Source organism: Lingula anatina, chromosome 7, assembly GCF_051362555.1.
Source record: "Lingula anatina isolate TDL-2025a chromosome 7, LinAna3.0, whole genome shotgun sequence".
NCBI lineage: Eukaryota > Metazoa > Brachiopoda > Lingulata > Lingulida > Lingulidae > Lingula > Lingula anatina.
The window spans coordinates 3908974-3932009 of NC_141773.1; the positions used below are offsets into that span (position 1 = coordinate 3908974).

Sequence of the window (23036 nt, forward strand, 5' to 3'; positions counted from 1 at the left end):
CTTCTTAATTTAAAAAATGTCACTTTCCCGTTATTAAACAATTTCATACTAAAAGGCATACAAATGAATCATTTTAGTAAACAAGAAAACGCATTACCTGTCCGCCAAACTCCAAGCATCAGTGGACATTTTGTCTGCGGTGGAAACTGCTATGGTCAGACATTCGAAAATCTCCAACATATCCTGATGAAGATGGCCAATAAGTCAAGGTATTACCTTTGTAGCTAATGGTGCTTTCGGTCACTGACTGATCTGTTTACATATATCAACTAAGTTTGTTTATGTTCATCAATCATCCAACAGGTTGGGGTTATCGACGCCACCATGAGTGAAGTCACCAATAAGTAGACAGTCCTGACAGTCCGATGATACGATTTGCCTAACGTAACTGCGCTCAGGATACGTGGAGTGGCGCTCTACCTAAGAGAAGATTGCGTTAAATGTGGAGGACAGTACGTCTATGTAGAAACGCTCGTGTCGATTGCACAAGCTTTCTCACCGTTTGTGCATAGCTGACCTTCATATATATGTATGAGCAATACGGGTACATGTACGTTCAGGAGCAAAACCAAGGTAACATCAACGTGGACTTTGGACTTCTTTTCCTTTTAGCTTTTGTTTATAGTAACATAGAACTACAGCCAGATAGAGACAGTTCTTACTTTATGTACTTAGCGGCAATAAATGTGTTAAAATGAGTGTGCTATATTTCCTTCAAATTGAATTGGCGAGAAAATAAAAGGAAGAAAAACTGCATTATTGTATTTCGTTTGTTTATTGAATGAGGGTGTGACACTCAAGATTTTATTTTTTTAAACAACCAAAAAGATTTTTATTAGTATTTATATTTTAAAGTGCATCTGCACTTTGAGCTGGTTGGTCTGAGTGTATAGCTCCATTACTGCCCTTAATCAAATCATATTGTTTTCAGTTGTACATGTACATGTGTGATAATGTTAAGCGGTACTCGGTTCTTAAAGGTATTCTAGACACGCTTGAAAATTTTATGGAGTCAAATGTCTAAACATCTATGAAACTGCTCATTTTTTCCAATTCACAAGATAAAAACCCTAAGAAAATTACATTTTTCAATGTCACGAATAAAATGCCGTCAAAATGTAATAAAATGTTAAAATATGTTAATTCGCTAAGAAAAAATTTATTTAACTAGAAATAGCAGAAAAAACATTAGATCAAATTGAAGATGCAGGTCGAACCTTTATTCAGCACAAATTTCCCTTTCATCTCCAGGAAAATTAGATTTGGTGCAAAAATCTTGTATAAATTAATTCTGATCTCAAATTATAAGTATATTGCTTGGTGAAGCAAACAAAATATATTTAACTTTCTTTATTTGCTCTGTAACTTTTTTGACCCTCATTAAAGACGCATCTCATTGCTCTCCTTGTTTAAAAAGATAAGTCACATGTCACCGCAGTGTGTCGTGCTTTGTGAGGACTTAAGATTGTGCTAGGGAGTGCGTTTGTTGCGACAAATAACACAATTAGACAAAGTGAGAACATATGATTAAAAACACCTTCAGAGAAAATATATTTTCGATATACATAAGACGTAAAAGAAGAAAGGAAAAACCCATCCCATCCCCCGATTCTCAGGATTTATTAATAGCACCGAGAGGACATGATAATGAAAATGTGTGTGTGTGTGTGTGTGTGTGTCTGTGTGTGTGTGTGCGCGTACGTGCGCGTGTATGTGTGTGTGTGTGTGTGTGTGTGTGTGTGCGTGTGTGTGCGAGAGAGAGAGAGAAAGAGAGAGATCACGAATCATCCTACAATGTTCACGTGGTCTCACGTGACCTCTGAAACCAGAGTTGACTTCTCAGGTAAACACGACCTACATACGTTGATCTAAAAATTGAAGCGTCATTGTTTGCAATCATCGGAATAATGTTTGCCTAAGATTAACATCAGGTGTACGCATGTGCAAACTTACAGCCACTCGACATGGTTACAACGAAATAGCAATTGAAACCTCGTGGAAAGTGGTGGATCTTATATGAAAACATTGCCATATACATGTACTCAGTTTCTGTTTTTGAATTCTGCTGTGATCCTACATGTTATAGGAAAGAGCTCAGGTGCGGCAGCGGGAGACCATGAGAGTTAATTTGTTGTACTGTCTCTAGGGCACGTTCGGAGTAAGGTATGCCTATTGTTGTATTTGATTCGATAGTGAAAGTATTGGTACATGTACTAGTACCTGTATCAGCCTATGTGCGACTGTAAATGTCACGTTTTAAGAGGAAAGATGTCAATATTCACGTAAAAGTCAGGGTATAAGAATGCATGTAGATGCTGGTTATTACGTATATAGTGCATGTAAATACGGCACACGAGTCTATGCACTGAAGGGAAGCATGGTGAACAAAATAGTAACTGAGTACATAATAAACACTAAAATTTTCATAAGTGAACAGCACACTGCGCTTACACTGCAATAATAAATTAGATATCATAGGCCAAGTTATAGATCTACGTATTTGATGAAGAGCCTTGGAGGGTGGATAAAATAACAAAGACTGCACCAGTGTGTAGGGCCTAGCCAACGTTATGGTAAATGCTCGGTTTATAACCTGATATCATACATAAACCAGATCAGCCGACTTTACTATTTATACCTGGTCTTTATAGATCTGGTCAATTCTGAATTCTAAATCCTAAATTATGTTATTAAAAACACCGTGTAGACAGAGAACGTACATTTATATGTGCATGTATCATGGCTTTAACAACAGACCAACGCGTCTAAGAGAAACCACATTTAAAAATACATAAAACATAGAACAAGAAAATCAATGTATACTAAGTTGAAACCCAGCACTGTGGCGCACACCATATGACACACGACAGATTACCTACTGAAGTAGTGTGAAAATCATCAGTGTATTGATTGCTATTTGAATATTGCTTCCATTACCAATATTATACAGTTGTTCATAGAATGCGAGCAGTTTTTTGAAAGGGTCACGCTGTGCACGTGAAATACGCTAGACGCTAATTCACAATATTTACCAAAGTCCACAATGTACCGGTATGTTGTACAGCCCCTTTAACAATAATACGTCGGACGTCACCCCCCCCCCCCCCCAACCCCAACCGCAACCCCTCACCCCGACTGTTTGACTTGCTATATATAAGCTTAATTTCCACTTAATATAATTTCATTCCAGGTGTATTGATATAGGCCTGAATATGATAAAAAGGTATTCGTCTTCCACAATGCCTCGACCTAATTTTTTTTTCAATTTTTACACTGAGCTCAGTGTAAAGAAACCGTATTTGCACAAGAAAGAAATAATACATAGAAATGATCTGCTGAGTTGAACTGATCTGGTGAATGGAATAGGCTGAATGTGCTTTGTACATAAAACACGTAGGGTAGACCGGGGCTAAACGCCCCCCTTAAGCAAGAAACATCACAATTTTCCCTGCTGAAGGTATAGACCGTTCAAAGTGGGTGTTAACTATGAAGGGCTGTCTAGACTACAAACTGATACTAACACTTTTGGAAACAAACAAAAGAAAAACCTTATAGGTAAAAAATAGATAAATTATAAAATCGGCCTTTTTGCCCCATGGCTGGGGCATTACGCCTCGCACCACGGGGCTAAACGCCCACCGTGGGCGTCTTGCCCCAAACTATAGGCGTTATGCCCCGCCTTTGTACAAAGCAAAATAAAATCAAATTATATTTCTACGAGACAACTTAGTAAGCCTTTAAAAGCAACATATAACATTTTGGGGTACTGAGATAATAAAAATACCCATCAAATTTATTCAGAATGAGCTGTAATTCTACTCTTTACGACAGGGCACTGTGATACTTCCAAAATTAAGTTCCTCGTACAGCCACTTGCTTTGGCTTTTCCCCATATAAGTGTTATAACTGATTATATACAATAAAAAAACGTGCATGAAAGAACACTTCCGCATCTTTTTAGAATTATTTTTTATTTAAAAACGAAAGGGGGCAAAACGCCCAGTGATCGGGGCAAAACGCCCACTATAGGCGTTTTGCCTCATATCAGCATGGGCGTTTTGCCCCAAAGTGAGATTTTGTATATTTTTTCAAAAATCGGCGGGAAAAGTTTTATACAATCTGACTTCATCGAAACTTGTATGGAGGTCTGATACCATCCTATCTGTCACCAACAAAGTTTTTTGAATTCGTGCATTTGGTAGGTGGTGTCACTGATGTTAAGGAAAAGGCTAAATAACAGTAAACAAGGCAAAAATTAACAAATTATCATAAAATGCTTATTTTTTAGTTTGTGGTCATCTCCGTCATGGAGGATAAGTCTGCTGGAAATCGGAAGTGGACAAAACATCACGAGACGCGTATTTATACGTAATACCTGAAAAAAAGCGGGTGGGCGTTTGACCCCGACTGGGCGTTTAGCCCCGGTCTACCCTACGTTTGTATTAGCAACGTCAACATAGTCATCATTTAGGGCAAGGATCATCTCTCTTGCGAAATATTGTCACACACACACACACACACACACACACACACACACACACACACAGAGAGAGAGAGAGAGAGAGAGAGGTCGATAATTATTACTCACTCGAGAGTGTTCAATACACAACGTAGATCAAACTTAATTAATCTGGACGTTATATAACAAATCCTGCACGTGGATATTAACGCTGTTTGACTAAAAGCTTGATATAAGACAAAGCCTAGAGCAGCTAGAATATAATGTATTAAATAGTGGCACATCCCTACCCTCTACCAGGCCCGCGGAAAATACGTGTGCTTTTCTCTATCACAGAGAACAAAATGACCGTCTATTTATCTAAAGACATATCTGTGAATATCTAGTGAAAAAATCAATCCGTGGCCCTGGTAGAGGATAACACAATCCTGTTACAAGGACAACAACATATCAACAAACATAGGCACTAGAAAGACATCCTACGAACAAAACGACACTTTAAATAATTTAGTACAGAAAATATTTTTTTATTAATCTACAAACAAACAAAAAAAAAACAAAAGGGAGAAGGGTACACATTGATTTTGACATTGTATGGCGGGTTATAGTCAATTTTGTCTTTATTCCAGAGCTCTTAGACTCTCATGGGAACAACCGCCAGCACGGGCACTGCCATGGCTGCGGGGACTACGACGGCGTTCGCCGCGCATACCTTGGTCAAATGGAAAACGCGGAGAGAACTCACGTCAAATCCAGGTCAGACTGACCGCACCGTTTATGAAAAATACCCAGAGCTCACGGAGGCTTTGGAAGCCGTAGAGGAAGCCAGCCAGCGACTAGGAGATCCGGAAAACCAGAAAAGTCTCAAAGCAAGGACGTCTTTAATTTCTTACTTAAATGAATACGTCACCGGCGCTCCGCTGGAATTCACGAAAGTCGAGGAACGCAGTGCTCTGGCCACTTACGCGGCCGAGATCCAGTTAGCTGACCAGTTGACCGAATACTATATGAATACACTGGAAATGTATGGATTATCAACGGTAACACACCTTGACTACTCCAGCATTAGGGGGCATGAGCTCCACACTCTACGTCTATTGGCGCTGAATTATAGTGACGCGAGTATGGAGTTTGCGACGCGTCTGGTTAACGCCGGTTTCTTGCGTTTGCTGCTGCAGGATTTGTCGGCTGTTTCAGAGGGAATAGTCGCAGGAAAATTAAGCATTAAGGTACACTTAAACTATTTACCTGTATTATGATCAGTAGGTTAGAATATCAGCTTTAGAGTTTTAAGCTGAAGAAAAGCATAGCATTTTTCATGTTTTTAAAGCTTATATTAAAGGTGCATATCACGTCATTTATTTAATTCTATCCGCTGCCAAGTGAATCGAAAATCTCATAATATGATTGTCAACTCTTCTTGATAAAATTAGAACACTGACAGTAAAATCGTCGCCACAAGATGTACGTCTTTACAAATGTACTCGGCCTAAAACAAGTGCTCAAACAAACCTTTGTATATCCAAATTCTTTTCAGAATAAAAATGTCCACGTGGCTCTCTGGACCAATATTTCTATTCTACACAATTGTGCCAAGTGGGAAAACAGTAAGCAAGACTTTCAGGAACTCGACGCCATTAATATTCTCCTGCCGTACAAGGACGCCGAGAACCAGGGTAAGAGGAATAATAATAATAATAATAACGTTTATCAATACAAGCCAATTGCAACAAAGGCTATGGGCCATCATTTCCCAGTCTCACAGTAAGAAGTAGAGTTTAATATAAATTGATATACTATGTAAAGAATATGAAGATGTAAAGAATATGGAGTATATTCTAAATATATATACTGTAGTTAATTTGTAACTGATATTATCATGTTCATTTTGATTAATATTGTCGACTATGTGAATGGTTCAGTGTGTCAAATCCTTTTTTACTGAATACAATTGATTTGATCTGATTTACATTATGGGGAACATGTCGTCAGGACGGGAGTGTCTTCAATAATAAATGAAAACGCAGAAGTGAGGAAGACGATACGCATCCATTTGTGTGGATGATTTAGTGTGCTTGTCTGTCTATTTAATTTTTCAACACAGAAATCTCCGCCACTCACTTTCGCTTCCTTTTAACATCTTATCCTGATATTCCTTCACTGCCATCAAGTTAAGGAGAGAGAAAGCACGAAGCGTACCAAAAAGTGTGAAAATTATTTTCCTCATCTCTATCTTCCAGGCATCAAGGCAGCAGTTATCATGACCCTGGCTTACATAGTGGAAGAAGAAAACAACCACATATTGACTTCCGATGAAAGCGTCTTCGATTTCATGATCTCTCTCCTAGCCAAGGCCCTGGAGAAAGACAACCACCATGAAATCTTCTGGGCTGACGAGCTGGCGGCCGGACTCGAGGCGTTGGCCAAGAACGAGGACAACAAACCCGTCATAGTCAGGAAAGGTGCTCTGCCTTTGCTGACCAAGATGCTGTCGTCGCCGGATGAGACTGAAGTCGACCCTGCAGTGAGTGCCATATGGGAGCTGTCCTTTAACAACGAGAATAAAACGGCCATAAAGGTAAAAAAAAAATTGGTGGGAAAAAATCTTTGGCTTTAAAGTCTTAAAATAGTGGCATAAATAAAATTTAAAAAATTACGTTGAATTGAGAAAGTGAGTGTGGATCAAGCGTTGCTAGAAAAGACGAATAAAATAAAATAAATACAAGCAAACAATATTGAATGAAATAAAGACTACAAATATCGGGAAAACCGTAAAACATGTAATTTATCTGTCGTTGATTTAATGTTGTAATGTTAATTTTGAAATTACTTCATTCTTATCCACAGACCGAAAATGAATGTTTAGACAGAGTGAAAGACTTGATAAAACATCGAAACCCAGACATCGCTCAGGCCGCAGACTCCATCTTCTGGGAGTTAGATATCGACGTGGAGTCTGGTGAAGAAAAAGGTAAGTGAGACCTCTATTTATTACCTTTGCTACTCTTCACTCTCTCATCCAAGCCCTCTCTCTCTCTCTCTCTCTCTCTCTCTCATATATCTTTTTTAATTTTCTATGTCCTCCATTTTGTCGGCTTCAAAACCATCACCACCTTATTCAGTTAAATCATCAACTTGACTGTGTAGTTTTATTATGTAAGCATAACCATTAATAATTACTTAATCTCATTAGGCAAAGAGCTGGACACAATAGACCAGAATCTCCCAAATGGTGCTCCAAGTCCCAAAACGTGGCCCAGTTCAAAAGCAGCTCTGTGGGGTGAATCTGCATCCGGGCAACACATTATGATCAGTTATAACTGGGATAACCAACCCATCCTCATTAAGGTATGAAATCCACTTGATTTAGTCGCAACATTCTGGCGAATGAGCATCGTGAGAGATAAAAATAATTTTGTTTATATATATTTGTCACTGAACAGCAACAGGACTCTATATGTGCATTATATAACATAAAAAGAATATGTAAATTTTTCTCATAATTTCTGTCATACATACTAAATCAACCTGAAAAAAAATAATTTTTTAAATCTTTTTAAAATTTTTTAAATTGATATGAAGCTATTCATTGTATGTTATTCATTATTGCATCCCTCCCAGGTTAAAGACGCGCTGGTCAGTCTTGGCTACAAAGTCTGGATGGACATTGAGCAGATGAGGGGTTCCACCTCGGACGCCATGTCGTCTGCTGTGGAGAACGCTGCCGTCGTGTTGATAGCCATGTCGCAGAAATACAAAGATAGTAAACCGTGCCGAAAAGGTAAAAACTGTTTCTTTTTATCCAAATACTTATATTGTACTCTGTCAGATTAATTTACTCTGTTAATATAATCTGATTTTAAAATAAAGATCTGATATTCAAAACGAACAATGTTTACATATTTGCACCACAGTTTTAAACTCTTCGACTAAACTGAACTGCATATTATTATGTGTTTCTCTGTTTCATTCATCTTTCTCTGGTTCCACGAGATATTTTCATTTTTTAAAAAAAGGTACTTATATTCAGTCTATCTAAAGACAGGTGGGCAGGTAGCATTTTTTACATAATCTTTTTTTTCCTTGGGTAACTTATAATTTTATTTGTTTTGGAGCAGGTAAACTCAACTTTTTCCTGTGTTTCAGATTCTGTCGAGATATTAAGTACACGTGTCAACAAACCAATCCCCCTTTTTCAATACCAATATCTAATTTTTACTTCATTGCCCCACCAATTCACATACAATTCACTGTTTTCGGAAGATTTTTCCATTATTACTGTATTTTAAGGACCACGTATGACAAAATGTCTGATAACTCAAATGTGTAATCCTACGGTTTTACGTAAGATATCTTAATACGAAACAAATTCATTCATTCATTCTTTCATCCATTCAGAGGCAGAATACGCAGATGAACAAAACAAGGCTATCATCCCTCTGCTGGTCCAGCCGGGGTACAAACCTAACGGTTGGCTGGGACTGCTGGTGGGGAAAGCCCTGTACTACGACATCAGCGGCAAGTTCAACATCCGCAGCAAGGTCAACGACCTGGCCAGCGCCCTGGGGGACCGCGGGAAGAGGAAAGGAGGGGTGCCGGCCTTTCTTGTGGTGAGGTGACATCTTTCTTTTATTCATTTAACTATTTATTATGTAATTGAAAATGATACACATGTGAGTCTCTTTCTGTGTACAACGTTGTTTTCGCTCTAACAATATCCTTCCAAAAGTGTTGAATACCTGTATTGGCAAATAGTGGAAATAGATTTATCAAAGATTTGCATAATAGTGTTGTTATTTATCGACATAATACATGTATGATTATAATATTCAAGGTGAAAAAGGACTTACATGAATAAATTACAAAACCATTGTGCAAGATTTCACTCAGTGGATCCTATATATTTGGTCTGGCCAACTGATTATATAGCAACCTCTTTCATACAGCTTTTGAAGGGATGGAAATTTTAAAATTATGAATGAACTTCTGTTTGTTAAATATAAAAACGCGCCAAGAAAATGTTTAGTGGAGAATTTCAACTTTCTTAATTTAGTGTTCACGAGAGGCGTTTTGTTTTGTCTCCAGGTCCCCGACCACTCGCGTACCCGTCCGTCCAGCGTCCAGGGATCAAAGAAAGCCGTGCAAGACTGGGGGAAAGAGGACGTCATAGGGTGGCTGAAATCATACGGCCTAGAAAAGTACGTGTTGGAAAATATGTCCTAAATTTACTTAGATAAAATATGATAAATTCTTGTTTGGATGATATACTGTGTATGTGTGTTTGCATGGGAGAAAGTTTAGGTTCTGATCTTTGTAACCTTGGTTTCATAAACATTGAGTGCAATTGATTTTTTAATTAGGATATTAAAATAACATGGGTCCAAAATAATAACATTTGAGTCCACTTATTTAACTTTGAAAAAAAAAAAAAAACACACCATAAAAAGTGAAACATTTTTTTTAATTGATACCACAGGTAACGTGCGGATTAGAATAAAATCTGTGTGGCCGTACATATCATTTTGTTCAATTTTACTCAAGCATATATATTGCAAAGATTATTTATCACCCGATTTCGGTATCATTTTCTTTTAGGTTGTCTAATTTGTCTTCGCTTACTGGTGAAGAAATAGGATATCTACAGGAATTAAGAATAGAGGTATTAACACTTTAGGATATCAATAATTCATCTTATGATTAATTCGCGGAATAGGGCCATATATGTGATAAACACGTATTTATATTTTGCATCAATGGTAAATGTAGATTTTTTTATTGTTACTGAATTTCTGAGTGTTTGATGTAAAAAAAACGTCTAAATCAGTTTTTAACGTCGATTCTTGAATTTTATTCTCCCTCCTTTAAACAGGATTTTTCAAAACTTGTTCAAAATGTAATAGGTCTAACGTGAACAGCCGCAGTACTCAGCGCTGCTTAGAATGGCACCTCCCTTTGCCCATACTATACATATCAACCCCGTCTACCTTTCCATTTATAAATGATATACTGCTGTATCGTAAGTTATGTACTGTATACGTCGATAAAACGGTATGTAACCGCTAACTTCTCATATATTTCCAGGCGCCAGAATTCTTCCATAGCTATATTTTTGATCGACTGGCCATAAAACACCTCCGAGACATGAAGGCATTGTCGACTGCTTTGAAACAGCTTTAACCAGAGAAGAATTATAAACAAGTCTTCTAATTCTGCAACGTTTTGTTAAATGCTGGGGACCATTTTATATTCACTCCCTTTATTCAATGGGAACACTGTGTTGTAAATTGAAGCAGCCCACGCTGGTGGCGCCCTCGCTTGGTATAATTTGATATTACTGATCACGTGGCGTGTGGGTAACTATAAAAAATTCAATTAAAATCCGCCATCTGTTGCACTAATACGGCCTATAGTGTACACGACGTTTAATGAAATTTTAGGGAAAAAACATGTCAAGTACACTGTATTTGTTAAGATTTTTATACAAATGTGTTTCTAGAAGTATTTTTTAATAATGTTTTTTATTTTATTACATACAACGCATTATTGATATTTACATGTTTGCAGTTTTCGTAAATATGTAATCCAAATATTTAATTAAACGTTATTGATTTTTGTACAATTTTTTAACAACTTTTGTATAAATATAGTTCGGCTATCACCAACTGTGCGTAAAAAACTTCATATCATATTTATATTTACAAAAAGTATATGTTACATATAATATAAAGATATATAACATTTTATATTGTGTTGCTCTTGGTAAAATTTAATGACATCCCGGTACAAGAAAATATTGCGTAGAAGTAAAGGGACGTGTGGGAACCCACAGTGTGATCTCTGCGTTCTGGTTTAAAACTTTTATAACATGCCACGTGCCATATACTGGTAATACAGGTGCATAATAATACTTGAAGAGATAAATAAATGGAAAATAAAAATAATGATGGTTTTTCTATAATTTCTGTCACATGTCTCAAGAACTGCAATCTAAATAGGTGGAGGTGGGGGTTATGGTTGGAAATTCTTCACCAGTTCTTTCAAGTTAAGACTCCCATTGACCGTTTGCACATGTACTTCAAGGAAGAAGGGTGTGCGTAGGGCCTGGTGTCCCCCTCGCCCCCCCCCCCCCCCCCACCCCCCAACCCCAAAAAATAATAACAATAGATACTCCTTATCTCCACCAAAAAGAGAATAACAAGCAGACCAATAACAATTCAAACAAAAATTCCATTCCAGTGTTTAACATATTGCAGTAAAATTGCCCTAAGCTATAATTTATCCATGCCGCCGCTACACCCCAGCACATTCCTGTCCCGAAAGTGCTATGAGCTTGAAAGGCCTTCAAAATCTTTTCTTCCAAATCAGTTTGAATCAACAAGTTTAGACGGTGTTGTTGTCCTTGGAATTCGTGGACCCTGAATCCCAACGACTCCCCTACCAAACGTTGTATTTGTCTTCCACATGATGCGGAGCGGATTATTATAGTGCTGCGAGGTCTGAAGAACTATCATATCTCTCACTCGTGAGGAAGTGTCATGATCCTCCCTTATTTTCCAATTTATTTTGAGAGAGATGAAATAGCTGTTGCATATCCATAGAAAAAGCATTAGTATTATGCCGGACAGCAAGACAATTTCCTTCTTTTGCATTTTATACGGACGTGCTCCTTAAAGGTAACACTCTTCTCAACTAACACACTGACGCGTTGCTCGTAGACAAAAGCGTCTTCTCCAACACATTGTTCAATACAGTTAACCTTACGGATACCAAAGCGTAGCATCCGGCGAAGTATTATTAGTATCCTTCATTGCAGCACAGTTTAAGAGACACGGGTTTTCCGGTGTCAACAATCAAAGCAGAAATCAAATCTCGGCATGATCTGCTGTAGTGTCTTATACGTTTACATTACACAGTCTCTCTTGCTGCAAGCTCTTCTCGATCAACATATTGTTCGTTTCGTTTAGATGATGTCTCCATAGAAAGGTGAAAACACCTGAAATATTCGCTATGTACCAACGCTGAAGTACGATGCACGTCCATATAAATTTTTCTTTTGTCTAGTACCCTAAATGCATTGGGCGTAACTGACTGTAGGCTAGTCGTAGGCTGTAGATGCTTGTCTATCTAGATCTTGAACGTCTGATCTTCCATGTGTCAATAGGGGAATCTCTAGGGCTGTGTAATTTTAAATTCTTTTGGAATATCAGTCGATTAATAAACAAGGCAAAGCAAGCGCTCCAGGGCTCGTGAAGTGAAGTGAAGGTTCTTCCCCTCCGGGAAAGGCGGTTGATGTGAGGGATTTTACCTGCTCCGTTTTAACGCTGACGCCCCTGCCTAAAAGAAAAATAATCTATGAATATGCAGAAAAGATTAAGAAGTCAAATAAGAAATCCAACTTAAGATTCGCCCAATACACCCCTCTCTCCCTCTCTTAACACGTTTTACCCTCTTTAAATTAAAGTTTTTTATTATTATTACTATTATTAATATTATTATTATTCTCTCTCTCTCTCTCTCTCTCTCTCTCTCTCTCTCTCTCTCTCATGTCCTTTCACATAGTATGTAATCTGTACACAGACATATGCAATAAAGCCAAAAAATAAACACAATAAGAGCTACCTGTACGGCGCACTAAGTAAATGATGTAGCGAATCTAATCTAGCAAACGAACAAGATCCTAAAATGTTTACTATCCAGTCAAGAGCTTCAGAATGTCTATTTGATTTCTCAGGTTTCAACCACTAACCGAGGCAAAGTATTTTTCTTTATTTAAAGTACTTGCAAAAAGAGTAAATAGCTTACCGACCTCGTTTCCTAAAATGCCATTGTTATAAATTGTATTAAAGTGTATAGGTGTGGGTGTTGAATCTCGAAATTATATCTAGAGTACGTGGTTATTTGCGATAAACCTGGCTATCCAATATATGGAAGACACACACCATAGTTTGTTATTGGGTTTACTAGCATTCACTATGAACTCAAACCGGATTAAACAGAATTTAGATGATCCTAGAAGAAATTCTGGTTCCCACTGCTTTTTATTGGGCCTAATTTATCTGTCATCTATTTTCATATCTTCCTTTCCTCTCCTCTCGCCATCCATAGTTTAACATCTCTCTCTCTCTCTCTCTCTCTCTCTCTCTCTCTCTCTCCAGTATAAAAACAACAAAAATACCTGCTCAGCAAGTGTCACACTTTTCCTCCATTAGTTTATTAGCATTATCCACTCCACCTCCATTCCTTATTGCAGCGAATTCCTCTGTAACACAATCGGCAATCTTCAGTAGTCCGGTGTCTTGTGTAGTTGCCATAGCTGTATGTTAAAGACCATAGAAAGATCGGGGGTGAAATCGTTTCAATACCGCAGTGGACTGAAGTGCACAGCACTTCTGCTTCATAAAAAAGGTGTTAATATCCCTCTAATATAGCACGTTTTTAAGAATGAATCTCTTCGGGCGCGAAATGAATATTTGTGTGTCTTGTCATCACGGAGACAGTTTTGCCAAAGGGAGAATGGTTGAAAGGATTTCTATAGAAGCAGCTTGTCGGTAATTGTTCGGCAGAGCGAATTCAACTCCACTCACTCACAGGTGACCTGACGCTGAGCTGATAACTCTTATATCACTACAGTGGACATTATTAACACAAGGCAGTGTAAACGAATCCATATCCATTGTCCAAGTCACCGTCCAACTCTGCTTAGGCCTATACATGATGGTCATTGCAGCCTAAGTAAATAAGTTTAAAGACGGTCTAATAACTTTCTTTACTTCTCTGATGTGTTTTGATAGAATGCATGATGTTGGAGGGTTTCGTATGCCACTGACCCCTTCTCACAATAGAACTGGAGTCGAAAGTTGCTTTAAGTCAGAAAATATTAGTTCAAGTTTGGTCCTGATAATTAATATTTTCCGCGTTTCGTTAGTATAGCGGAAAATTATTGTATTCACGGTTTGTGATGAAAAAGAAGGTAGCCTACGTGGAGATGTTTGGGTGGATGACGTAATAAGGTAGAGTTATGAGTAGTAGGGTAATATATGCGTGGTCACTTTCTAGCCTGCTTGCGGAAGGGAGGGATCATTTTTCCCAAAAATATTACATAAAATATTATTTGATTAGATCATGCCCAGTTTTCAGAGTTTTTGTCCCATGAACTATGTGGGATAAATGGCGGGGATCGATTAAAACATATCTGTAGTGTAGCTATAGATTGAGTGCTGAATCTTCAAAATTCGAGAAATGGATTTTTACGTGTCTAGAATCCTTTTATTTTCAGTTCATAATGGTGGCCTTTTTAAATTTTATTTTATATATTTTATATAATTATTTTTTTCCGTTAGGAGGTCGAGATTGAATATTTTGATAGGTGTTGAGGCTTCCACTATTCTACTAATACCGTTTTCGCAAAAAAAAAAAAGTAATTTATTACCCTCACGACACAATGCGAGTTCCCGTGACGCAATTTCCCATACGTTGCTATGAACAAAAGCAAACAACATACTTCCCACAATGCACTTGGTTGCTGCGAACAAATCAACATCAGTCTTCCCATGGTGCATTAGGTTGCTACGAACAAAACGACAGTTGAGCGGGAAGAAAAGAAGAAATAGGTAGGAATATGAATCGCTCTCGATGTATTGAATCTTTTCATAGACTATAGGATTGCATGTGACATCACGTATCTGTGAAAGTTAAATTTGTAGCGTGTGATTATTCATTTGATGCATAGAATTATACAAATTTAAATTTCAGCGTTTTAAAAAAGCTTGAGATATTGCATATGGACAGAATTGTAGAATCTTAACGTTTGAAAGTTGTGCTCAGAGTTCATATTAGTTTATTCAATTGCAACCCGAAGATTGAAGTTGTACAAGTTGTGTGATATTCATGTCAGAATCACCAGTATTGTTACCTCTCCTACCCAGTAAATTTGCTAACAGTGCGTGTGACTTATTTGCTGGACGAGCAGAAAGATAATATTATTTGTTGTCCACATCAAACTTATTTCTACACATTATACTTATTTTCAGGATCTGATTTTTTTTATAAAAGCCAAGATGAAGTACTTGGCTTTGTCATTACTTGCTGCTTTTATTTGCACATCTGCAGCACTTGAGGTATGGACAAATCCTGTTTTTCTTGTTTAAATGGGGTAACAACTTAAAATTGTTAAAAAGAATAATGATAAGGAAATGAACCATTGCTTGTTCCTTAATGGCATTTAAGGGAGAGGATGGTTTTTTTTTAAACTGTTATGCTTATTTTGAGATTGCGTTACAAAATTAAAAGATTTTCCTTCTTTTCTCTCGCAGTGTTATGTTGGTGAAGCTGAGTATGGTAATATGCCCTTAACAAGGAAATGCCCGACAAGTGCAGACGCCTGTGCTGGATGGTATGACAGAGAATTTAACAATGTGACAGACCCCACTACTACATCTTATTATGCATGTGTCACATTGGGTGATACTCCTGAGTGTGTCCTTGATCTTCCATGCCTGACGGTAAGGTTTATGTCAATCAAACCACAGAAATTTCTTCCACATGATTCTCTTTTATTTCAACCCTTATTCCACATGATTCTCTTTTATTCCAACCCTTATTCAGCGATCATTTTTATTTAATGACCTTTTTAGTTTAAAGGGCTAGCGACCCAGAAATGAAAAAGGGCTTTGGTCCCAAAAATGAATTTTCCTGGGGTAAATGACAATTTTCCCATACTTGCCAAAGGTTTATGAATCCGTTCTTTTTTTAAAGTTTGGTTTCAGAATACAGCCATCTAATGGTATGCAAAGATAAGATATGAATTTGTCAGCAACAAAAGATTTATCTGATATATTTAATAAGGACAAAATTTTAAGTTAACCAAATAAAAATACTAGTATGTTGAATTGTGAAGCATCTATCCAATTGGAGTTATCATGGCCTTTAGCCTGCGTCTAGGTGTAGAATGCTGTCTTGTATTACAAAACACTTGATGATTTCACTTTTAGGTCAGTAACACCAGCACTTACTACTGCTGCCAGACAGACTCTTGCAACAAAATTGTCCAGCTTGACACTGGCAATATTCCAGGCACCAGCAGGAGGAGGGTAGGTTTGTCTGAAATTTGTATACATAACCTTTTCAGAATTAATGGGGAGTTTTTAAGGTTATTATGGTAGTTAGTGTTACATATAGCACACCACAGACAACAGCTGTTCTTTGTTCAAATTTCAGTAAGTTAACCAGGATTTTTGTTCATAACTATTTTCTTCTGTCTTTCATCTGTCTTTAGTTATATATATATTTAAGTGTGGAATGATTTTTTTTTTAATTAAGATGTTTGTGATTTCCCTTTTCACCTGAGGCCAATTTAAACTTGGCAAGTCTCATCTTTCAATTCTTCATGTAACTGCACATCTTCAAAGTATTTAAAAAAAACTATTTCCAGTGTTATGTTGGCTCTAATGACTATGGTCTGCCCAGGGCCACCAACTGCCCAGAAGATCAGCGTAAATGCGCCTTCTATAAAGACGAGTCCACCAATGTGATCCATTGGACATGTGTGGCAGCCGGAGAATCAAAATGCAATTCCACTACTATTGCTCCAACTGTGAGTAAACCAATAAAAAGTCACATGCCATAATACACAAATTCCAATGTTTTAAAGCACACAGTATTTTTTCCTTCTTTTGTGAAGGGTTATTTTTATAAAGCAATCTGCATAGGATTACGACACACTGCAAATTAATAATGAACGTTAGTAGTTTTTAAAACCAATTAAAGTATTGGGGGGGGGGGAGAACATAGTGATTTTTTATTATTATTTTAATCTGCTTTAGTTGTAAGTTTTCACCAAAGGCATTTACATGCTCAGTGTTTAATGCAAAACAGCTTTATTTCTGTGTTTTATTCCCCACAGGATACCAGCAGCACTGCCTACCTATGCTGTGACACTAATCACTGTAACCCAGCCACTTTGATGCCTACCCCAGCTCCTACACAAGCACCTACCCAAGCACCTACCCAAGCACCCACGGTGAGTGAATCCTGAAAGAAAATATACAACCTTTGGTGAATGAGTCTGTCAAGGCACTTGCCATATCAAAGTTTGTTCTTACAGCATGTGAAGCTTACTGTGAACCCTACAATTTTCACTACCAATTTATTATTATTATTATTTTTTTTTTTTTTTTTGTGCCAATCACTTTGTTTTTTCATGAAATAACACCACTTCACAAAATGTGCACACTGCATGTTTCACAGCGCTGGATGTATTATTTTTCCTTTGATTTTCTGGGTATTTAAAAATTTCATATTAGTATTAAATAAGTATTTTCATTTGTGAACGATGTTGTAGTATTAAAATGCAAATCAGATTTTTTGTCTAAAACATACTCAAATATTTTCATGCAGTGAATGCGAGTAATATTTTGCATGAACTTGTATTCTTACAGGCTGGGAGTGAGGCTGAGGGTGAAGCTGAGGGCGGAGGTGGGACAACGGCAGTGGCAGAGTCAGCAGCTGCTCTCGCCCATCCAGTGATACTCCTGGTGCAGGCAGCACTGGCCATGGCAGTATCCGTCACCCTACTATAAAACACTCCTTGAACAGATTGAAAACACTTGATTGGCTTGGCTGATAATGATCTTAACCTTTCGACCTTCCCTCGGAGTTTAAGTGAAGCTGACTGACAAGTTGAATTGGGCGTTTTCTCTGTTTTGCAAATAAATGACAGCATGAGTAAAACTGACAAAATTATCATTAAATTATTTCTTCAAAATTTCATCCCTTCCTGAGGAGTGCAGTGAATTTCAAGATGGACAGATTGCCTGAACAGAATTGATGTGCCTTTTTTATAATCCACCAGTAAATTGTGTAATATGACCTAGGTAGAAACAGCAAGGCCGGGTGGTGAAGGTCTATGATATATATGTTCTGCGCAGTGTTCAACTGAAATGATGTGCTCAAATGTTGAAAAAAAAAAAGAGGAAAAATTATACACTAAATGGTAAATTCAAGGAGTGATGACACTGGTTATAGTCTTCTGTAACGGTTGATAGCACCATGATTTTACCGTAAAGTTTGAGGTTAATTATTGGATTAAAAAAAAGAAACAATATTTTACATGAAGCTAATAAAATTCAATCCAACAATTTGATCTTGTTAATTGATGCTGGGCAAATATGTGCAGTGTGATAAACAAATTATAACAAAGGGTGTAATAATTAAAGTACTGTATTTTCACAAAGAAAAAATATTTAAGAGAAATAGAAGGAAATTAAGAGTTCTAACCAATTGTTCAGTTTAGGGAAAGAAAATAAGTTTTGGTGTGACAGTAACATGTGCGATAGGACTGAGGTGGAGAAGTTCTTGGGATATGGAGGCAAGCACTGTCCGTCTACTTACGTATAATAACTGTACATAATAATAATGTCGATAATAACTGTACATTCTGTGACATTAAAGGTGACGCATTGTTTTGCAATGAATCATTATTTTTTACAAATGTGCGTCAATTATAGGCCTAGACATTTTCATCACCAAACACTGAGTAGGCCTACTTTGATTACAACTGACTCACTGAGTACTATTCATTTCACGAAAAACATGCCATATGAATGCGAATTCACAAGCCACGGGAATGGGGTGCTTCGCGGATTAAAAATATGATCGTTTCAGTGGCGTCTTGTTGCAAAACTGAATTTGCAAAATAAGTCTATAAATGTTGTCCTTTTTGACCTTTGACCTATGATATCATCTTGTTTTGTTGCTACGAACGAATAGCAATCCCACAATGCACACGGTTACTACAAACAAATCAACACCATCGCTCCCAGGATGCATCTGGTTGCTACGAACAAAACGGCAGTTGAGCGGGAAGGATTGAAGAGAGAACAGGTAGATATCGTTTCCCTTTTTTTTAAACAGTCGTTGTGATGATAAATAAGAGGATAACATTTCCGTAATAGATTTCAAGTTGAAACAAATATATCAGCATTCAATATTTTAGGACATGATTCTCTAAACGGATAAAAACAAAGAAAATATCATTTTCAAATACAGTTTCAAGACTGAATTTCAAGGATGGGTCATGAGACTATAAAACAATTCTCAGTCTTAACATTTAATGACTGGAAAATACTGAATACTTTTCTTAATATAAATGTAAAATGGATTTATTAAATCATTAAAATGGAATTTTTAGTGAAACCATTTCAACGTCTTCTGTTTGAAGGTTGTTTGAGGAAGGGTCTGAATGTTATGTTTCATAGGTATATAAATATATTTAAATAAATAAAATTGTTTAAAATCTTTAGTTACTCTCTACCTTTTTGTCACATATCTCGTGTTCCAGATTTTAGAGTCCGCCAAGATGAAGTACTTGGCATTGATTTTGGTTGTTGCATTCATAGGCACATCATCAGCTCTTGAAGTAAGTTGATCATCTATTTAACTTACTGTTCATAAAAATGTTATTTAGATTATGATCCAGGAAACGTCTATGAATTAGGAAACGTAAGACTTGTGATCTCACAAACAACTGAAAAATTTGCAGTGTGAACATTGCATGATATTGTTTGGAATTGCCACGTTTTAAGGTATTCTTCACTTTTACAATATCTTTTAGATAATTTAATTTTGTTTATATTAAACTCATTTTGTACATATTACAATTTTAATTTAGAAATATGATGAATATCAATTTACTTTTCCCTTTTACAACAGTGCTATGTTGGTAGGGCAATGTATGGCACCATGCCCTTTACAAGGAGATGCCCAGCAAGTGCAGACGCCTGTGCTGCATGGTATGACAGAGCAGCTAACAATGAGACAGACCCCACTACTACATCTTTTCATGAATGTGTCACGTTGGCTGATACTCCTGAGTGTGTCCTTGATCTTTCATGCCTGACTGTAAGTTACCCTAAGTTCCCAAAGTTTTGCAAATTTGTATCCTGTACTATATCTAGCATACTAGAACAAAATTTCATTTGTCAAATGCTACAGAAGCTTTCAGTCAAGAACAATATATCTACTGTTTGCAATGTTTGTTTTTCTTTTTTTTTTTTCATTTTCTCATCAAGTTGGTTATTCTGATGAGAACAAAATGCCATGATATGGAGTGGCCTGAACCAGTAAACTGATTGAAAATGTTAAAATTGCCTTTGATCATATCATCATTTTTTATTTATTTATTTTATTTTTTTTCTTTGTAGGGGGTCCAAATTAAGTGATCCCAGACACTGGTTACAATATAGCCACCAGTCCATTACTTTTTTTTTTCTTACAACCAAAAATCATGTCTGATTAAAGACAGTGTAATATTTTTTCATTTTCTAGCATATTATTTCTTTGCCTTTGCCAGGTCAGTAACACCAGCACTTACTACTGCTGCCAGACAGACTCTTGCAACAAAATTGTCCAACTTGACACTGGCACTATGCCAGGCACCAGCAGGAGGAGGGTAGGTTTGGAGCTGTAATTGGCTTTAATCACTAATAATCAGTATCATTTCTAGTTAATTTTCATCTCTAGTGATTTTGATATACATGTATTTCCTATTTATAGAATATTTGATATATACAATATAAGCATCTTCTATAGAATTCCCGTAATGCTTCTGATTGTTCAATCTTTTGTAATGTCCTCATTTTCATGTGTCATTATCATTATTTAGATGACTAAGTTACACATCCATCTTGACTGTTGAGTAATTCCTGTTTTTCTACTGCTAAGTGCTATGTGGGCTCCAGTGACTACGGTCTACCCAGACCCACCAACTGTGCTGAGAGCAAACGGACCTGTGCCATCTACAAAGACCAGACCACCAACGTGGTCCACTGGACTTGTGTGGCCAATAATGATACCAAATGCAATTCCACTGCTGTTGCTGTCTCAGTAAGTACTGAATATGATGAGGAGTTTTATTGCCCCTTTCGTGTAGTTTGTTTATTTTTCATTTTTATTTTTTAATTTAAATTATATATACATATGGTAATTTTTTAAAATATATTTAAGGTAGATAATACTTATTGAGTCATATTACATACATACAGTGTATATATGTACATGTATGTAGAATAGTTACTTCTGTGCTACAGAATACAAGAATTGTATTGTCATACAGTTAAACAAATCAATTAAAAAATAACATTTTAAGATGCCATAGAACATACCCTTCACCTTGTACTTCTGATCACAGTTTGTCTTTAAACATAATACTTGCATTTCAAAACCTTTGTCTTGGATTGTTTGTCTATTTAGGCTACCACTAATAGTGAATACCTTTGCTGCGGCACCAATCACTGCAATGTGGCCAGCCTAGGATTCACAGTAAGTATGAAGAATGATCAGTTTTCCATCGTTATCTTTTATATTTATTTGCATAGGAAGTATGCTAAGCACCTTGTATTTATAGTTGTGTGATAGACAAAAGTGAACAAAGTTAAGCAAAAAACAAATTTTGTTACACTATCAGATCCTAATCTGCTTCCAAAATGCATACTAGAATTTAGTGTCATTGACTTTCATCCACAGTATACCTGCCACCATTGGTAAATGTAGTGCAATGTGGATAACATAATTCTTTATTTATCATAGGTGTTAGCAGGCCCATTAACAAGTAATACTACTAATACCACAGCCGGGCCTGAGGGTGAGGCTGAGGGCGAAGCTGAGGGTGGAGTTGGGACAACGGCAGTGGCAAAGTCAGCGGCTGCTCTCTCCCATCCAGTGATACTCCTGGTGCAGGCAGCACTGGCCATGGCAGTATCCGTCGCCCTACTATAAAAAACTCCGTGAACAGATTGAAAACACTTGATTGACTTGGCTGATTATGACCTTAAGCTTTCGACCTTCCCTCGGAGTTTAAGTGAAGCTTACTGACAAGTTGAATTGGGCGTTTTCTCTGTTTTGCAAATAAATGACAGCATGAATAAAACAGAAAATTATCATTAAATTATTTCTTCAAAATTTCATCCCTTCCTGAGGAGTGCAGTGAATTTCAAGATGGACAGATTGCCTGAGCAGAATTGATGTGCCTTTTGTATCAAAGGAAACAGAAAATTGATTATAAGAACTTGTGCAAATCTGGATACTCTTGGGTATATGATATATTTGTTTAGAGCAATGTTCAGTTAAAGCCTTTTTAGATAAATTGAATGTGGAAATAAGAACATTAACATCAATGTCATCACATTTTGTTTGGTAAAGGAGAACATTGCAGTGCAAAATTGATGGGCCTGAGGTATCAGAATTCTAAATTTGGTAATTTGTTACTAGACAGTTTAGATACCACCAAGAGAAAAAAAGATACATTTGGTGTATGATATGTTTGTTCAGTGCATTGTTCAATTGAAATGATGTTCTCGAAAAAAAAAAAGTTCAATATGTAAAACATGTTTGATATTCTGGAGTTATGACACATGTTCTACTGACACTAGAGCTGTTGAAATCTCCAAGATTTGTCAACAGAAATTGTACCTTTCTCTCTGGCTGAAATCTCCAATAAAATATGTCACTGGAAATTTGCCTCTTTTTCTTTGAATCAGTTAGAAAGTGGGAAGTTGGATGACAAATATTTAAAATACAGCAT

At 36.9% G+C, this 23036-nt stretch overlaps 3 protein-coding genes and 1 long non-coding RNA gene across 4 annotated transcripts; 3 read left to right on the forward strand and 1 right to left on the reverse strand.

The window, feature by feature from the left end:
• The first annotated feature begins 1858 nt into the window (after positions 1-1858).
• LOC106176027 (uncharacterized) lies at positions 1859-11400 on the forward strand. Its single transcript, XM_013558238.2, has 11 exons — positions 1859-2163; positions 5089-5688; positions 5997-6135; positions 6700-7037; positions 7307-7430; positions 7653-7807; positions 8081-8240; positions 8858-9069; positions 9545-9657; positions 10055-10118; positions 10541-11400. Exons 2-11 carry the CDS (start codon positions 5104-5106, stop codon positions 10634-10636), a joined length of 1986 nt encoding a protein of 661 aa, XP_013413692.2. The 5' UTR covers positions 1859-2163; positions 5089-5103; the 3' UTR covers positions 10637-11400.
• A 272-nt stretch (positions 11401-11672) lies between these two features.
• On the reverse strand, positions 11673-14194 carry LOC106176046 (uncharacterized). The gene is made up of 2 exons (XR_001239727.2): positions 13635-14194; positions 11673-12793 (listed from the first exon to the last, which is right to left on the reverse strand). It is a non-coding gene; the product is annotated as an uncharacterized LOC106176046 (long non-coding RNA).
• Positions 14195-15489: 1295 nt separating this feature from the next.
• LOC106176039 (uncharacterized) lies at positions 15490-18594 on the forward strand. Its single transcript, XM_013558250.2, has 6 exons — positions 15490-15576; positions 15772-15960; positions 16450-16548; positions 16890-17051; positions 17361-17477; positions 17896-18594. Exons 1-6 carry the CDS (start codon positions 15517-15519, stop codon positions 18034-18036), a joined length of 768 nt encoding a protein of 255 aa, XP_013413704.2. The 5' UTR covers positions 15490-15516; the 3' UTR covers positions 18037-18594.
• A 670-nt stretch (positions 18595-19264) lies between these two features.
• LOC106176040 (uncharacterized) lies at positions 19265-22968 on the forward strand. The gene is made up of 7 exons (XM_013558251.2): positions 19265-19339; positions 19797-19874; positions 20168-20356; positions 20808-20906; positions 21179-21340; positions 21707-21775; positions 22043-22968. Exons 1-7 carry the CDS (start codon positions 19280-19282, stop codon positions 22229-22231), a joined length of 846 nt encoding a protein of 281 aa, XP_013413705.2. The 5' UTR covers positions 19265-19279; the 3' UTR covers positions 22232-22968.
• Positions 22969-23036: the final 68 nt, after the last annotated feature.

Bases quoted from the DNA above. Each gene is read 5' to 3' on its own strand.
- LOC106176027 (XM_013558238.2), top strand. From the start codon at position 5,104: ATGGGAACAACCGCCAGCACGGGCACTGCCATGGCTGCGGGGACTACG. The intron at 7,808-8,080 runs GTATGAAATCCA...CATCCCTCCCAG, and splicing joins ACCAACCCATCCTCATTAAG to GTTAAAGACGCGCTGGTCAG. The intron at 9,070-9,544 runs GTGAGGTGACAT...TTTTGTCTCCAG, and splicing joins GGGTGCCGGCCTTTCTTGTG to GTCCCCGACCACTCGCGTAC.
- LOC106176039 (XM_013558250.2), top strand. From the start codon at position 15,517: ATGAAGTACTTGGCTTTGTCATTACTTGCTGCTTTTATTTGCACATCT. The intron at 17,052-17,360 runs GTGAGTAAACCA...TATTCCCCACAG, and splicing joins CCACTACTATTGCTCCAACT to GATACCAGCAGCACTGCCTA. The intron at 17,478-17,895 runs GTGAGTGAATCC...GTATTCTTACAG, and splicing joins CACCTACCCAAGCACCCACG to GCTGGGAGTGAGGCTGAGGG.
- LOC106176040 (XM_013558251.2), top strand. From the start codon at position 19,280: ATGCATCTGGTTGCTACGAACAAAACGGCAGTTGAGCGGGAAGGATTG. The intron at 19,875-20,167 runs GTAAGTTGATCA...CTTTTACAACAG, and splicing joins GCACATCATCAGCTCTTGAA to TGCTATGTTGGTAGGGCAAT. The intron at 21,776-22,042 runs GTAAGTATGAAG...TATTTATCATAG, and splicing joins TGGCCAGCCTAGGATTCACA to GTGTTAGCAGGCCCATTAAC.